Source organism: Mesoplodon bidens, assembly GCF_964165515.1.
Source record: "Mesoplodon bidens genome assembly, chromosome: 16".
NCBI lineage: Eukaryota > Metazoa > Chordata > Mammalia > Artiodactyla > Ziphiidae > Mesoplodon > Mesoplodon bidens.
The window spans coordinates 63,458,601-63,477,047 of record NC_138173.1 but is presented as its reverse complement, the minus strand read 5'-3'; the positions used below and the strand labels follow the sequence as shown (position 1 = coordinate 63,477,047).

At 40.5% G+C, this 18,447-nt stretch overlaps 1 protein-coding gene across 9 annotated transcripts in view; it reads left to right on the top strand.

Moving 5' to 3' along the window:
* The window catches only part of TATDN1 (TatD DNase domain containing 1), a 50,566-nt gene that overhangs the window by 807 nt on the left and 31,312 nt on the right, over nt 1–18,447 (top strand). For 3 of the 9 annotated variants that reach the window (XM_081214343.1, XM_081214344.1, XM_081214350.1), the window contains exons 2-6: nt 9,592–9,657; nt 10,226–10,275; nt 14,835–14,898; nt 16,421–16,564; nt 16,666–16,708. In XM_081214343.1, coding sequence (XP_081070469.1) covers nt 9,592–9,657; nt 10,226–10,275; nt 14,835–14,898; nt 16,421–16,564; nt 16,666–16,708 — 367 coding nt within the window. The other 6 variants (XM_081214351.1, XM_081214345.1, XM_081214346.1 and 3 more) reach the window with 6 other exon arrangements.

Here is an 18,447-nt window from a genome sequence, read left to right as displayed (position 1 = left end):
TTTGACAAGGGGCATTCATTAAGTAAATCATTGAATGCCAGTTACATATATTGGGAGCCTTGAGCTGTGGGATACAGTAGTGGGTAAAACTGGGCATGATCCTTGTCTTTGTGAAGTTTCCAGCTACCTGAAGGTGGAAGACGACAGTGATCACGTCTCTCTCTTTAGTAAGGTAATCCTGACAGGTGTTGTGTAGGTTTGGTGGGTCACAGGGAGAGACAGGGAAGCATTTCAGAGCTTGAACAAGGGCACTGGAAAAGGGAGAGAGAAATGGAAGAGCGGTACATATGCAGCATTTAGCAGCTGAGTGTTTATGGTAGGTAAGGAAGAGTGAACAGTCAGAGATGACTCAGTGTTGGGATAAATACCTAAACATGAAATGGAAGCATGGGTAGTTTGGCAGTGGGTGGGAGATGTAACGAGATCCATTTGGATTAAGTTAAATTTGGGATTCTTACAGCACATCCAGGTGGAGACATTTACTGGGCAATTGGAAATGCCTGGCACTCAGGAGAGAGCTTAGGATTATAAACTTAGATCTAACAGTTACTTTAGACAATATTTTTTACAGAGACATTGTGCTAAGTATGTGGAATTATAAAAAGAATCTAGTGGTGCAATTAGTTTTCAGACTGGAGAGGTATGTACAGTCAAAGCAAATGCAGGGGAGAATGTTTAAGTGGCACATTGTTAAAGGTTTTTTAAAATGCTGTGGGAAAGCCTGGCGTGGGGTTGGGGGATGGGAAGGTCATCAGAGGTTTAGGCACTTTCCAGGTGTGATGTCTCTCAGCCTGTTTATTGCAATCTGTGATATAATTGATGGGGGAGATGGGGTAGGAGCCATGAAACACCCCACAAAAGACAATTATTTTTTTCTTTTAAAGGTTTGTGTCTGTATTGTAATAAAAAAACTAAATCCCTGCCTCAGGTTTTGTCTCCTTAAACCCATCCTCTGTGTAGCCTCCAGAGTGGTCTGTATAAAAACCAAGTCAGCTACATTTTTCTTGTGCTTCAAATCTTTCAGTCACTGTCCTCAGGACAGTTGAAGTGCCTTAACATAGCATACAGAGTCTTTCTGTGGTGTGGTCCTGCCCACTTTTCCGGCCCCATTCTTTTTATGCTCTATAAACACTTGGAGGTGCTGTTTCTTGCCTATGATAAGGTTTTAGAGTGGCAGTTTGGGGTCGTAATGTCCCCTCTGCCTCTAATATCCTCTTGCCTGTTTGATTTTTACCTGTTCCTTAAGACTACATAACTCTACCCTTTACTTTACCCCGTTATTATATAATTAAAATATGTATCTGCCTTTCCCACTAGACCACACTCTTCTAAGGCAGATACTTGGTGGTATTTATCTTTGTTTCCCAGGGGTTTAGTACAGTGACTGTTCAATGGAAGTATGAATGAGTGGGTAAAACAAGATGTGTTATTTTAGTACTAAGTTCGTAAGAAAGGAATCTCAACCAGATAAGCTAGAAAAGATTTCTTAAAGAAGGTGGGTTTAATTGGAACAATTTTTTTTTTGTATGCTCTCCTTCATTTCCACTCTCCTGAGGTAACCGGTGTCTAAAGTTTATATCCTTCCCATATTTTAAAATTTATACAGAATCATAAAAATATGCAAACATATCCGATGTGTTTTTTGTACAACAAAAATGGGATCATACTATACATTCTATCTTGTTTTGTGACTTACTGATAGTTAATATTTGTTCCATGCCATTTAAAAAGTTCTGCCCACTACACACGACCCACTACACAAATCTCTGCCCAAAATAGCCATGAGCAGTACTTTGGAAAACAACATATTAGGCCCATGGACAATTGGTCCATGAACAAGCTTTACATGGAACAGTTGCATGAAGAATTAAACCAGTGGAGGAAGTTCCCTGGTGGTCTAGTGGTTGGGATTCGGCGATTTTATTGCCATTGCCCGGGTTCAATCCCTGGTCGGGCAACTGAAATCCCACAAGATGCCTGGCACGGCCAAAATTTTTTAAATTTAATAGTAGTAATAGAAAAACCACTGTTATAAGAGCAGCCTTAGATTTTGATTTAGGACAGCTGTCACCAGGTTGTAATCCTAAATTTCCCCCTTCTCAAATTGCGTAACCAATGGCTGCCCCTTACAACTACAACCAGTGTTTCTAATGTGGGGAAGGAGGGCGGGAAGCAGATGTATTTGTGTTTTATGGGAAACATTGCTCCCTCCTAGAGGACACTTCAACATTGTGTCCTCGGCTATACTTGAGACTAATTTCTGTGACATTGAGTATCGTACCACAGATGACTATATCCTCAGTCTGAATAGCAATAAGAATCTATGCTTAATCATTGCAAAGTGATAGAACTTGGGATGGAGTGGAAGCTCCCTTTTCAATGCTGGCTGGTTCATGCTCTGAAACTCGCCCTCCAAAGGTCACTTAAGGACATAGAGTGGAGTATACCCCAGGGGTGATGGCGTGGCAGCAGTGATGTGTAAATCTTGATGCATTTACAAAATTTCTGTGGATGTCTTGTGTTTAACTTTGAAATAACATAGAGCCCTTTTAACATTAAAAGATATTTTATCCCCTAAATCTTCCAAAGTAAAATTGATACTCCAGGGAATACTCCAGGGTGTTACATACTCTCTGGAATACCCCTCGTTTGAGAAGCGTAGGTTTAAGGTGATTCCTATCTAGTAGCCTCTGCGCTCCCTCCCACCAAAAGAGCCAGTGAGCAGCTGGCAGTAATTAGTAGCAACTACCCCTTGGCGCCAACCAGCTGGGAGCTATTAGGTATCTAAGATTTATCTATAGTTGTGTTATTTTAACGGGATTCTGATCCTGCCCTGTGTCCCTAGAAGCAGGCTGATTGGGGCTGCTGGCCACCTCTTACACATCCCATCTCGCTAGGGACTGGACCTTATTTTCTATTCCCTGTCTTGGATTCCCTTGAGCAACCTGGTCATTCATTCATTCATTCTACAAATATTTACTGAATCCCTGCTGTGTGCCACCTGATGTGCTAAATGCTAGGACTCAGCGGTGGGTAGAAATTAGGTTACAGTCTAGTGGTGGAGACAGCCTCTTAAGTGCACTAATGACTTTACCACAGTGACAGAGAAGAGGGCACTGAAGAAAAGGAATATGGTTCTCTGGGAATTTGATGAGGAACAGAACTTAGACTGGGAGGTCAGAAAAGGCTTCCTTGAGGAAGTGTCCCTTGGACTGAGCTCTGAAAGATTAAGAGTTAAGTAGGCAAAGAAAGGCAGGGGGAAGGTTCCAAATACAACAGCCTGTGCAAACATTCTGTGGCAGGAGGGTGCATAGCACTTTTGAGAAACTGAAAGAAGACCAGTGGGTCTGGGGCAGAGAGAAGTGGGGAAGGCATTGAGGGAGGAGGGAGAATTGTACAGAATCAGCTAGAGGTTTGCAGAGCTAAGGTCCTCCCATGTTAGGGGTGTATCAGGAGTGACAGGTAAGAGTAGCATGATCTGATTTATGAATGAAAAGAAATCTTCAGTCAGGTGGAGAACAGAATGAAAGGGGGTCAGGGTAGCATCCAAGCTGGAGTTGGTTGCTTCAGGTGTTACGGTGGTAGTGGAGATGGAAAACAGTGCACAGATTGAGAGGTTAGGGGATAAAATCCACCTACTTGGTATGTACAGATTGAGAGAGAAGGTGATGTCATAGATTGTCTTAGTCCGTTTTGAGCTGTTGTAACAAAATAGCACCGACTGGGTAGCTTATAAACAATAGAAATTTATTTCTCACAGTTCTGGAGGCTGGGAAGTCTAAGATCAGAGTGCCAGCGTGATTACGTTCTGGTGAGGACCCTCTTCCTGGTTCGTGGCTGGTGCCCTCTTACTGTGTCCTCACATGGAAGAAGGAGCAAAGGATCTCTCTGGAGCCTCTTTTACAAGGTGGCCTTGTCCAAAACAATATCCAATCTGGAGCCATGTATTTGAGTGTCCTTCAGATTTTTAATCTAGCACAGAAATTGGCCAGCTTTCCCTTAAGGGGTCATATGGTATATATTTTTTATTTTGCAGGCCATATATCTGTTGCAACTACTCAACTCTGACCTGTCACTCAGAAACAGCCATAGATACTATATAAACAAATGGGTGTGGCCATGTTCCAATAAAACTTTGTGAACACTGTGAAACCTTAGTTTCTTATAATTTTTACATGTCATAAGAGCTGTTCTTCTTTTGACTTTTTTTTTTCAACTTTTAAAAAAACGATTCTTACCTTAGGGGCAAACAAAAATAGGCAATGGCACGCAGGCCGTAGCTTGCCAACCCCTTGATCTAGCGCATTTCTTCATGGCACTGCCTTGCAGAAGCAACTTGGTCTGCCATGTAGTGGTGGTTAGCTTGTTCTCTAATCGCTTCTATTTCCTGTAAACTTGAAGTTATATCTAAAGGCTAAAACAATCGTAAATTCTCTACTTGCTGTCCCTTTGTATCCCTAGATCATGGTGGTAGTAGTATGACATGATTCACTGAGACCAGTGAGGCATCAGTTTGGAGATGGAGTTTTCTTTTGGTTACAAACAGTTTTCCACTCTTACATTGTTTTGAAAAATAAAACTCATTAATACTGGCAACAGTTTTTAGCAGTAATGGAGTAATGCTTTTAAAGCCAGCTAATGAAGGAGAAAATTAATGGAAAAGAAACATTACTTATCCTTTTAAGATGGCATGCCACTAAATGTATGAATCCCTCAGTATTTCCCCCCCCCCAATCAGAGTTAGTGATTTTCTGCTTTGCCTTTTTTTCTTCCTGTCGTGCTCTCTCACCCTTACCTCTCATGTACTTAGTTTTTCAAGCTAGAAGTCGATGTTTGTACAGGATTTCATTTTTTTAGTTTACTGACAGTAGGCATACATCTGATAGGAATTTTTAAATTTAAAAGATACTGTCCCTTATATGTCAGAACATTTCGAACAAGTTAAATAAATGGGATTTTGACTGGTTTATTTTCGTGGTTGCATCCTGAATCATAAACAAACTGACTTACATTTGGCTATTTAATAATGAGGTCTTGATTGGGAGTGTTAACCACTTAAGGTAATATGACAGTATAGCTAATGTTGACTAAAATTCCACTTGTTGTTCGCATGTTACAGAATTTATAATAATAATAATACTTACATTTTATAAGGCTTTTAATTTGCAAGATACTTTCACATTCATTTTCCAATTTGAGCCACATTTCACTCCTGGAAGGAGAAATTTTATGCCCACCCTACTAGTGAGGAAACTGAGGCTCAGAGGCCTACTCATTTGCCCAAAATCATTCAGCTGATGAGTCAGGATTCCAAGAACTCTAACTCCAAAGCCCATTCTCTTTCCAAAACTGCAGTTCCCCATTTTATTGTATTTCTTGGAAGTTGCTCACAGATTGAATATTTTTTGATCATCAATTTGAACTTTTCTCTGACCCCTCTATGTTGACTTGTTAATTATCTTAATCACTCTGTTGGTGTTTTCTGGGGAGTCGGTGGGTGGGGTGTGAGAGGCCCAGAGGCCACCCAGGATAGGAGAGAGGAGACAGAAGTGAATCACAGTGTCCAGAAAAAGAAGCTACTTGCCTCCGTACGGGAGGAAAAACTTCCTCCTACCCTCTTAGGTTCTGTGGCTGAGCCTAAGAATAAAACTGACATGAGGCAGATTAACAGGAGAAAAGCATACTTTTTCTTTTTTTTTCACATACATGGGAGTTTTCAAAAGGAAAATGAAGACCCAAAGAAGCTTTTAGACCAGAAAGCTTACCGAAAGGCCAAGCGGGGATGTGATAAGACAAAGGGACTTAAGTCATGCAAACTGTGGGACAGTGACTAGGAAAAAATGGGGAAACTAATGGAAGATAGGAGTTGTTTTGGCTTTGGCTATACAGCTCCATTTCGACTTGACTCCCAGTCTCTGGTGATAAGAATGTTCTCTTCCTGGTACAGGGAGAGTGCCTTTCTCGTGGGAAATTTTATGACCTATTTTAGGTAGAAAAGGAGACACTAGGGATCCTTTCCTGCATTTGCTGTTTCTTAAGTGCCTTCAGCTCGAAATAACCAATACGGCAAAGCAGCATATTTTGGGGTGACATCCTGAGCCCCTTCACCAAACTTGACTAAGGTGAAGCAGCCTATTCATCAGAGGACAGAAACCAGCTTTAATAACTGGCTGGGGAATACACTTCATGCAAACCACATGTCAGAAAGGAAAGGGCCAAGAGCTATAAGTCACAAGAGATTCTTACGTAAAAAGGAAGAAATTGGGGGCTTCTCTGGTGGCGCAGTGGTTGAGAGTCCACCTGCCGATGCAGGGGACACAGGTTCGTGCCCTGGTCCGGGAGGATCCCACATGCCGCGGAGCGGCTGGGCCCGTGAGCCATGGCCACTGAGCCTGCACGTCCGGAGCCTGTGCTCCGCAACGGGAGAGGCCACAACAGTGAGAGGCCCGCGTACCGCAAAAAGAAAAAAGAAAAAAGGGGGGGGGGTAGAAATTGGTGGCTGAGCCAGTGCAGGATATCGTAAAGCCCAAGGCTCACCTGGGTCCAAAGCTGAATATAGATCTTTGATGTACACTATGACTTGGGGCCTCAAAGACTGACCCACGTCAGGAAGAGGTAGGTTCTAAGAAGTGGCATCACCTGGAGTTGGCCTCAGGCTGAGCATGGAAGAACGATTTAGCATCCATTCCTGTTAGGGTTGAGACAGGGACGCGGGAAGGCTTCATAAACTGAGCCTCCAAGTTAATCTTCAATTTGCTTTTAAAATTAGTATCATAAAGTTCACTAGTTAAATATGCTTGCTGCTGTTTCATTTGTTTTTCACTTTGTTTTCTAGCAAAAGATTGCTTTAGAAAAATTCTGATCTCTTTGCTGCACAAAGGGGTAATGGGCCAGAAGAGACACAGGCCGTTTCTATGTTCCTAATGCTCATCCGTGGCGGGTGACTGTAGACTGAGCGTGTGAAGGGTTACTGCAGGCAGAAGGACCCCTGCGCTCTTCCCTGGGTTCCTTTCTCAGTCTCCCCCTTTCCTTACTTGAAAAGAAAGTAGATGCTGATTTCCTGTGATTTGGGCCATTCCACTGAACCCCTACCTTGTATTTATAGTATTTGGTAACATTTGTGTGTTAATAGCCCTATAAAGGGTATCAATTGTGAATTCATCTCCTACCGTCTATTGACATATATGCTGTTGCCCAAATATCTTTGAAGTTTTTTGCATTGTGCCTTTCTCTTGCTGTTACAAATGACTAGAATACGCTCCCCACCATCTCTTGGATTATCCAAATTCCCATTCATCTCTCAAGGTCTGGCTTAATGTTGAAGCGGCACAGCTTGTTGAGGGCTAGCTTGGTAGAAATCAGAGTGAGAAGATACCAAGAAGCAGCCGAAACTCAGCAGAAATAATTTGGGGGTCTGTGGGTAGGCAACTGTCCACCCCAACCATGAACTTGGAGGTTCTCCTAGTGCTAAAAGCTAAAGGGTGTGTGTTTTTTTTTTTTTTTTTTTTTGCGGTACGCGGGCCTCTCACTGTTGTGGCCTCTCCCGTTGCGGAGCACAGGCTCCAGACGCGCAGGCTCAGCGGCCATGGCTCATGGGCCCAGCCGCTTCGCGGCATGTGGGATCTTCCCGGACCGGGGCACGAACCCGTGTCCCCTGCATGAGCAGGAGGACTCTCAACCACTGCGCCACCAGGGAAGCCCCCGGGTGTGTGTTTTAAATAGGGAAGGTGTTCTTGTTGCCCATGGCCGTCACAAGCTGACTTCACATCTCGTTATTCCCCTCAGTCGCCTTATACTCGGCAGCAGGATTTATCAGGAACAGCACTTGGTGTGGGGGTCAGATTATTCTTTGTTGTGGGAGGCTATCCTGTGCATTGTAGGATATTTAGCAGCACCCATGGCCTCAAGCCTAGATGCCAGTAGCACTCCCCTCTGTGTGACAACTAGAAATGAATACAGACATTGCTGAATGTTGGGGTGGGGGAAGGCGGGGAGGGGAGAGGTTCGAAGAAGAGAGGCACCGCAGAATCGCTCTGCATTGTGAACCTCAGCTGCACAGGCACAGTGAGTCTCTTCCAGTTCTCCGGATGCAGTGTGTACCTACACACACCTGTATGTAGAATGCCTTTTCTGTTTGTCAGCTTCTAAGCTTTAGCTCTCAAGATCTAGCTCTTCTGTGAACCTTTTTCATCATTCTTGCGAAAACTGTTAGTGCTACTTCTTTGTGCTCCAAAGCACAAAGCTGTAAAATAATTATTTGCAGGCTTAAAAGTGTATAGAGAGGGCTTCCCTAATGGCACAGTGGTTAAGAATCCACCTGCCAATGCATGAGACACGGGTTCAAGCCCTGGTCTGAGAAGATCCCACATGCCACAGAGCAGTTAAGCCCGTGCGCCACAACTACTGAGCCCACGTGCCCTAGAACCCGTGCTCTGCAAGAAGAGAAGCCACCACAATGAGAAGCCTGTGCACCACAACGAAGAGTAGCCCCTGCTCGCCGCAACTACAGAAAGCCCACACGCAGCCACGCAGCCAAAAATAAATAAATTAAAAAAAAAAGTGTATAGAGATCCTACTATACACCAACTATCGTGCTAGGTTCTAGGGACACAGCATTGAAGAAGAGAAACATTTCTTGCCTCATGTTGCTTACAGTGCAGCTTCTTATATATCACAGATTATATTTGTAGTTCCCATATAGACTGTGAATTCCTGGAAGGCAGGGACCAAGCGTCGGGTCTTGTTCATCACCCCCTAACTCCTTAAATAGTATTTGACATAGTGTTGGTCTTCATAAGTATTTGGTGAATAAAGGAAATAAATAATTTATTGCCCTCTCTGCATCTCCACTCGTATTACCCTAATTCAGGTTCTCTTCATTGCAGATATGAGCTCTTGCCTGTTTCCAAGTAAACTATCCTGACTCCATTTGCCCCCTTTAGATCCCACCTTCTACAAAGACACCAGAAGGAGATGTCCAAAATACAAATCTTAGAAGCCATCAGTGCTTCTTGTTGCATCTGGTATTTTAAAGACAAGTGTCTGTAACATAGCTGAGTCTGCCCTTTTCTGGTCACTCCCTTCCCTACACTTCTCTCCACCAGTCAGAACAGCCTGTAGCTCTCCGTGATCACTGTGCTATTTCAGACCCCAGAAGCTTTGCTTCTGCTACTTCCTCTTATCTGCAATTTCCTGTCTTCTACTGGGTAATTCCAACTCATCCTTTAAGATTCAGTTCAAGAATCCGTTCTTTCTGGAAGCCTCTTCTGGGCTAACTACCAGACTAAGTTGGGTGGGCCTCCTCTGTGTCCCACAGTGCTAGTATCTACTTGTGATTTCTTAATTGTCTGTTAATGGGAATGCCTTCCCAATTCTACAGTTTATTGAGAGCAGGACTTACATCTTTCATCTTTGTATCCCAGGTGTCTAGCATAGTGACTGACAAACAGTAGGCACTTAGATTTTGTTTGAATGAATGAATGTGTGAATGAAAAGGTTAGTAACAGGACCTTTTATTTAAAGTTTAAAGTTTATTTAAAGTTTCAAATAGAGGCTCTTAATGATCATGTGTTTTATTTTTGCTTTCTACAGATATTGGTATCAACTTGACAGATCCTATGTTCAGAGGAATTTATAGGGGGGTTCAAAAGCATCAAGGTAAATGTTTCTTTTATTAAGGTAAATAGTTTATCTGTGAAGACAAACTTTCTGATTCAAGGGAGACCATAAGAAGCTTCACCCACTCTTACAATTGAAATATTAAAGAATTTATTGTGCATCTTGGATAAAACTATAAACAAAGTGAAACACATATAAGCTATATTGGTAAACCATGATCATGAACATTTATAAAATACCTATTACAACAAAGTGTTATCAAGCCCTTCTTATCTGTAGAAGTTTATAACTTTGAATATAGAACTTTAGATAACCATATGCATAAAAGGCAAACCATAAAGCCGAACAGTCTTTTCCCCGTTGTGGTCAACAGAATAAAAATACAATTGAATGGATAACTATTCATCTATTTTGCCTTATATGGGTATCTTTTTTTTTTTAAAGTATCGCTAGGTCTTTGCTTATTATATGATAAGCACTCATCAAATAGTATTGATTTGACTTCAGTAAATATGATTTTTCTATGTATTTTTCTTTCAATAAAGGATAATTATGGGTAAGTGAATTTTTAGTTACATTTTCTTAATGTGGGGTTCATCTTTTACAGATGACTTACGGGATGTGATAGAGAGAGCTGTTCAGATTGGTGTTAAAAAGGTAACATTTCATTTTTGTTACCCTTATGGTTTTTTTTTTTAAAAAAAAACTAAATTTTGGTTAAAATACTGCAGAAAAGAAGAGAAAGCCAAACCACATTTAGCATTTTGTGATAGGTATTGTCAACATGTAATATTAGCAAGTTAATGAAATAAAATATCAAAATATTCTGTTCTCAGCAGTTTAAGTGACACAAACCTTGTGAGTGTATCTTCTATGTGATCAGAAGTGTAGTAAATGGCCAAGTCTCCCTGGAAAAGTTTTTTAAAACCCAACTAAATTACCAGGCTTCTTAAGAGGCAACTATTAGTAGATTTTGTAACAATTTAGCATTTGTTAGAAGTAAGCAATCATCAAGAAGACATGTATCTAATCACCAAGTTTAGCTTTTATACTACGTATAACATTTCAGATAACTGAGAGAACACTTTAATTTTTATGGTGGTAATTTGATAATCAGGAGAATTCCTACTACTTTTAGAGCGTTCTAAGCAAAAGAATTTTAGTTCGGTGTCAAATTTTTTGAATATAATCAGTATTTTTTTAAGTAGCAAGCTAGCCCACACATGCACACAAGAAATAAGATTAAGTTCCAAAGGGGACTTCCCTGGTGGTCCAGTGGGTAAGACTGCACGCTCCCAATGCAGGGGGCCTGGCTTCTGTCCCTGGTCAGGGAACTAGATCCCGCATGCAGCAACTAAAAGAACCCGCGTGCCGCAACTAAGACCCAGCGCAGCCAAATAAATATTAAAAAAAAAAAAAAAAAAAAAGATTTAAGTTCCATAGTGTGGTATCAGGGCACTTAGTAGCTACTGTTTCTAAGTTAAATAAACCTCAGTTTTAAAAAGCGATACTCCTGGCTAAATGAGTTCTGCAGTCTCCAGCTCTAAAATTGTATTAGTTATTATTCAGAAGTAGTAAGGATAAAAGTTACAACATAATTTCTCATTATGTGCTCATTCTTTGCTTGGTAAATCACTTTATAAAATGTTTTTCTGCAAACTCTGAAATACCAAGCTCCTAAATTTTGTCAACTGAAAAAAAATGCACAACCTAAAGGTTGTGAATTATGTTTTATTTGGCATACTTGCTGAGTTACCAGGCTTCTTTTTTTTTTTTTTTTTGCTGTACGCGGGCCTCTCACCGCTGTGGCCTCTCCCGTTGCGGAGCACAGGCTCCGGACGCGCAGGCCCAGCAACCATGGCGCATGGGCCCTGCCGCTCCGCGGCATGTGGGATCCTCCTGGACTGGGGCACGAACCCGTGTCCCCTGCATTGGCAGGCGGATTCCCAACCACTGCGCCACCAGGGAAGCCCTACCAGGCTTCTTAAGAGGCAACTAGTAGCTGCCTAATCCTCTCAGGTGGCTCTGAGGGACCTTTCCAGAGAGGTAAGGGAGGAGCCAGGATATATGGGAGTTTCGCCAAAAAAAAAAAAAAACAACAACATAAAAAACAGGTAGTGGAACATCAAAAGATTACTGCTAATTAAAGAAAAAAATCTCAAGTTAATGAATTTAGCACTTTTCTACATATGGGAAGATGCAAGAGTCTGGGCTCGTTGAAATCATTCCTTTGATGTGCACCTTCACTATCTAGAGCAAGTGTCCTGTTTTTCGCCATCCTGAATCCCCTCAGGGTGCACAGTCAGAGGCGGCTGCGGTGGCTGAGGGCTTGATGACCATAACATCCTTTGTTGACTGATATGGCAGGAGACGTTTTTTGTAGACAGTTTTCGTGTGTCATCCATGAATAGTTTAATCTTAACATTTATAACACACATGGATTTAGGAATGACAGAACTGAAGAACTGAAATCAAATTTACTTGGACATGGTTCCAAATTGAAATTTAATCCAGTACCTTGTAGCTTTATGGTAGTGATTAAAAGCACAGTTATGGCATCACAAACCTTGGTTCCAGCCCCAGCTTCCTCCTTCAGAGCTTTGTAACCTGGGGTGCTTCATCTCTCCAGACTTCAGTTTTCTCATCCCTAAATCAAGAATGATAATAATAGCTAATAAACAGAGTTGTTATGAAGATTAAATAAAATATAGAATGCAAAGCAGTTGATATTGTACCTGGCATAAAGTAAGCAGCATTTATTATGTTCATAGTGGAAGCTGTCATTGTCGTCATCATCGTCGTCGTCATCATCGTAAAGTGGGAGAGGAAAGTATATGTCCCCTAGCCTTGTCCTTACTTTTTCATCTATTTGGGAAAGTTACAGGTAAAATAAAAGGTAGATTTGATTACAAAGTATATTACATAATTGAAAACTGGTTGTGGGCACCTGATCCTTTTATTTTTTTTAATTTTTATTGGCATACAGTTGATTTATAACGTGTTTCAGGTGTACAGCAAAGTGAATGAGTTATACATATATCCACTCTTTTTTAGATTCTTTTCCCATATAGGACATTACAGAGTATTTTATTTTAATTAATTAATTTATTTTTGGCTGCATTGGGTCTTCGTTGCTATGCGCAGGCTTTCTCTAGTTGTGGCGAGTGGGGGCTACTCTTCATTGTGGTGCGCAGGCTTCTCATTGCGGTTGGTTCTCTTGTTGCGGAGCACGGGTTCTAGGCACGCAGGCTTCAGTAGTTGTGGCATGCGGGCTCAGTAGTTGTGGCTTGCGGGCTCTAGAGCGCAGGCTCAGTAGTTGTGGCACACGGGGTTAGTGGCTCCGCGGCAAGTGGGATCTTCCTGGACCAGGGCTTGAACCCGTGTCCCCTACATTGGCAGGCGGATTCTTAACCACTGCGCCACCAGGGAAGTCCCCACCTCATCCTTTATTAAAGAATTAGGTAGTGTTAGTAAACAATAGTTTTCTCAATATTTTTGTTAATATATGTTTTACAAGCAGAATAGATACTCAGTGTCTATCATTTCAGAAGTTTATCACTCTGTGAAAATGTCTGTTTATCATTTGCACTATCTCCTGTGTTTTCTGTGTGTTCTATTTATGTGTGTACCTAGAATGAATTCTTCATTTTAGCTCAGTGAGTCTCGTGAAGTATGCTTTAAAAAATATACCTCAGTGTGTTTAAATCACTTCCTCAGAAGAATGTGCACTTAAGCAGCACTGCCTCAGCAGTCACCATCGACACACAGCTCCTTAGTGACGTTTTCCCTTAAACAGGTTAGCAAAGATGGTGTTCTAACTGCAGTGGACTCTGTAGAAGGGCTTCCTTGCCCAGAGCTATACATTTCCCTACAGAGCATTTTATCAATGAATCCAGTGATTGTCAAACCTGGCCTCAGAACCCCTTCATATTCTTTAAGATTATTGAGGACCCCAAAGAGCTCTTATGTGGGTTCTATCTATTGATATATATTGTATTAGAAATTAAAACAGAAAAGTTTTAAATGCAGTTGTCTTTGAATAACACGGGTTTGAACTGTGAGTTCACTTAGACACAGATTTTTTTCCAGTGGTAAATACTGCAGTATTACGTGCTCTGAGGTTGGGTGAATATGTAGCTGTGGAACCCCTGATACAGAGGGCCGACGACTGTAAGTAACATACAGATTGTCAACGGCGCCCCTAACCTCCACATTGTTCAAGGGTCAACTGTATCTATTTATTAATTCATTTTAAAACAGTAGACCATTATGTAAAATAAATAGCATATTTTTATGAAAAGTATTTTCTAAACCAAAAACATTTAGTAACACGAGTGGAATTTGTATTTTTTTTAATATCTTTTAAATGTCTGACTTAACAGAAGACTGCTGAGCTTTCATTATCTGTTTCTGCAGTCTTTTGTGATGTTACACATCATGTAGCCTCTGGAATACTTCACTGCACACGCGTGACAGGTGAGAGTGAATAAGGCAAATAACATCGTAGTATTATTATGATAATAGTTTTGACCTAACATCCCCTGGAGAGTCCAGGACCACACTTGGAGAACTGTTTAGTCAAACTATGGAATCTCTAATTTAGATGAACAGAATTCTAAGTTCAGAAGTTTTTAGTTATTCATTCTTTCCTAATGTGATCTCTGTCCTCAAGAAACTCGTGGTCTAATAGGAAAGACAGACATGTGAATACATTTTGGTAGGAGTCACAAATTCTTTGTAGTGTGTGTGCGTGCGTGTGCATGCGTGTGCATGTGGAGAGGGTATTCAGGATCCACTCTGCACGGGAGGTGATCTTTCAGCTGAATTTTTTGTTTTGTTTTGTTTTTGTTTGTGTGGTTTTTTTTGTCTTTTTTTTTTTTTTTGCGGTACGCGGGCCTCTCACTGTTGTGGCCTCTCCCGTTGCGGAGCACAGGCTCCAGACGCGCAGACTCAGCGGCCGTGGCTCACGGGCCCAGCCGCTCCGCGGCATGTGGGATCCTCCCGGACCGGGGCACGAACCTGTGTCCCCTGCATCAGCAGGCGGACTCTCAACCACTGCGCCACCAGGGAAGCCCTCAGCTGAATTTTTAAAGGAGGGTTGGTGTGTGACAGTCAAAGAGAGAGAAGCATTCTGGAAAAAAGCAGCAGGAAAGCACGTTTGGGAAACTGGTTGACACCCTGTTAAAGTGGACTTGTTTTATTTCTTTCTGTTTCAGTTTGTGATTACAGGTGGAAATCTACAAGACAGTAAAGATGCACTGCATTTGGCACAGACAAATGGTATCCTCATATTACTTTTACCCCTCAAAATGTGAATTAAGTTATTTTGAAGAAGTCTTTCTGAGAACTGCCTCAGGTACAAATACTGTAGACACAACAGGAAGATAGACCAATTTCAGTGTGACATGATTAAGATGAAAAAATTGAAAGTGCCCATTGTTATATCAGATGCTTGATGAACCCTCTTGTATTTAATAAGGATTATTTTAAGATTTCAGTTAATGAAAATTAAGTTCACTAGGCACAGAATTTAACCTCAGATATCCCTGATGTAGAATTTTTGTGTATATGCCGTAATGTGTTTAAGATAGGAGTTGCTTTTTATTTGCTCTTTTTTAACTTAGGCTGTGAAAGATCATTTATTAAATATTCATCATGCAGATCAGAGACACTGTGCAAGGTCCCAGGAATGCAAATAATAATATAATATATAATCCCTCATATGCTCATTTTATGTTCATATATTTGCATTTATTTAAAGTCTGTAAAGTTTTGGAGTTGATTCCTACAAGAATCCTAGTTACATAAAACACCTCCTTTATCTGGCATTCATTTACCTAACCTTTTTTTTTGTTTGTTTTTTGCGGGGGAGCAGCAGGGAGCATACTTCATGTGCTAGACACTGAAGAATTAGGCATTCCATGTTATTTTTCAAAATACATGTTTATTCATTAAAAGCTGTTTTTTATTGAAATCTTTCTAAAATGCATACTTCTCTTCAGGATCCACTGACACTTTTTCTTAGTGATTAAAGTCATAAAAGTAATCATCTTCCCAGAAGCTTTTGATGGGTATAAGAATATTATCTTGCATACTTGTTACTCCCCAAACAGATATGCTTTTAAAAGTTCTCGGATCTCCATTGTCAACCCTTTTCCACTCCTCTGCATATAGCTGCTACCTCACTGCTTTAAAAGCTCCTTTTGTGCATGAACATATTCGTGGGAGCCTGAGGAAGGCAACAGGTCTCTCCCATGGGTTCAGCAGGTGCAAGCGCCTTAAGCTTCTTAAGCCCTTTTCAACCTCACACTTGTGTTCCACACGATTAAGATACCAAAGTACAGCCTCCAAATAAGTGAACTTTATTTTCTATTAGAAAAATGAATCCTACTTCCACCTCTGTTACCCTTTTTAAGGGAAAGGAATGCATTTTAACTGTTAATACATGAAACCTGAGTCACATAAACAGTGAATATTAAAGATAAAATTGTAGAATGAAATGTCATTACCTAAGAAACTGTTTCATTTTCCATTCAAAAGGCTCAGTAAATACCAAACTTTGGAAGAGTTGAATTATTTTTACCAGTACATTAAGGCAATTTTCATATTCATGTCCTACTTTGTTAGTATTCCAAAAATTCTTATGTGATTAACCCAGTGCAATTCTGGTAGTTTGACTAGTTTATGGGTATTGTTAAAAACTGACCAGTTGAAATTATTTGATATTATATCATTTTTGCATATTAAATATAAATATGAGAAAATATTCTGAAAATAATCCTAAGACATTATTTTGTGCTAGATATGTTTTTCAGTACAGTTGGGTGTCATCCTACAAGATGTGATGAATTTGAAAAGAATAACCCTGATCTTTACTTGATGGAGTTACAAAATCTCGCTGAAAACAACAAGGGGAAAGTTGTAGCAATAGGGGAATGTGGACTTGGTAAGTGCCAACTTATCCCGTTAGAGTGACTTTGTTTGAAAATAATTGATTTGTTGTGTACAAGTCATGAGTAATTATTGATTCTTTTTTATCTTTTAAAGATTTTGACCGACTGCAGTTTTGTCCTAAAGGTACTCAGCTCAAGTAAGGAAATTTGTTGTCTTTAGAAATTATCATATTGTAAAATCTTAAGGGCGATTTTCAAGTAGATTTTATCAGTTCAGAATGTAATTAGATTAAGCGTGAGGGTTTTTTTGTTTTTCCCTTTGTATATTAAAAGTTAAGTGGAACAAATTCCATGCATACTTGAATGGAATTCATAAGGAAGCATATAGTTCCCTAATTGTTTAAGCATTTAACTTGATTTTAATGGTAGAAACAGGGATGAGTTTACATGATAGACTTACGATTTTTGTTTGTTTAATAATAAGTGCATTCATACATGAACCATTCCAATAAAATGAATTAAATTCAGTTGTGGGGCATATGATTTAAGAGTAAAAGATATTATTAATAAAAAGAGATTATAGGATTGATCACCAAAGCTAGAAAAGCATATTTTACTCTTGCTGGGTGTTGGATATTGTCAGTTTGGAACCTGAGAATCCTTTCATAGGATCCATGTTGGGAGTGGTGGCTTCTGAGAAAACTCCAAGCTCACAAGCCTCAGAGACTTCTTACAACCCATTGCCTTTAGCTGTTAGCTGGAACTCCTGTCACCAGACTGGTGGGGTCGTGTTGAAGGCTGAAAAGAAAAATTATGTTATAGGCTTAATTTAAGACATAAGCATTTTGTTGAATTTCAAAAAGAGTGTATTAATTGTCAAGATGGTAAAACATTAAAATGAGTTTCTAAAGGAGGCTCATTTAGTTATTCATCTATTCAGCAAATATTTATGGAGTAATATGTGCAAGAAACTGCTGGGAACTCATAGTATACTCATAGTGTACAAAACTCTGAATAAGGTATCTGCTCCTAGAGCCATTGAAGAATAAACAACCCTCCGTCCTGCTTAGTTTCTCATACATGAAGGAGGAGTCTGGATCACATTCTCTCAAGATACCATCTAGCTCTCTCATAATATTTAGTAATTAACCATTTTTTGTCATATGATCTTGATTAAGCCAGCGCTTGATGCCTGAAGGGACTTTTTAAACCATACCTGCCAGAAGTGTACTTCCTCCCGCTCCCTCCGCTGCCCACACACACAATCCCAGTGTGACCAGTCCAGGTGAAAGTGCTTCCAGTGAGGTGCAGATTGACCAGTGAGCCTGTCGTACCCTGGACTTCAGGGTCCAGAATTCCTGAAGGACCATAACCAAGTGACACAGGATGGGTTAGAGTAGTGTTCTATGGACTCTTCCTTTCAGGCTTCACAGTTATAGAACCTTTCAGAGCTGTTTAGTTAGCAGCATATTATTTGCTGTGTTTTTCAGGGACATTCAGGTGATTCCTGGCAGGATTATTAAATCTCTGTACCCCTCTCGAGTATCATGTAGGTCAGTTCACTTAACCTTAAAAGTTCACATACTCACACGTAAAAAGAGAAACAGTTGGCTGTAATAGCTTCTTCGGTTAAGCCCACAGATCTTAATTCCTCCACTTTCATGTCTGTTTTTGGCCAAGATGAGCCTCATGAGGCAAACAGATTGTGTGGTGTGACCATCAAGGACAGTGGCAGAGTCCTCCATATGACTTGTCATCCAGATGACTTAAACTGATTCTAAAGTGCAACTTAAATACTTTAAACCTGATTTGTGTGTGTGTTTAATGAAAACATTGATAGTGTCAGCTCTCTTTTACTGCTCCATCATCTTCAGATCAGAACGTAAAACGATGTATATGTAGCAGTATATAGTTTATGCTTCAGCACACATGCCAG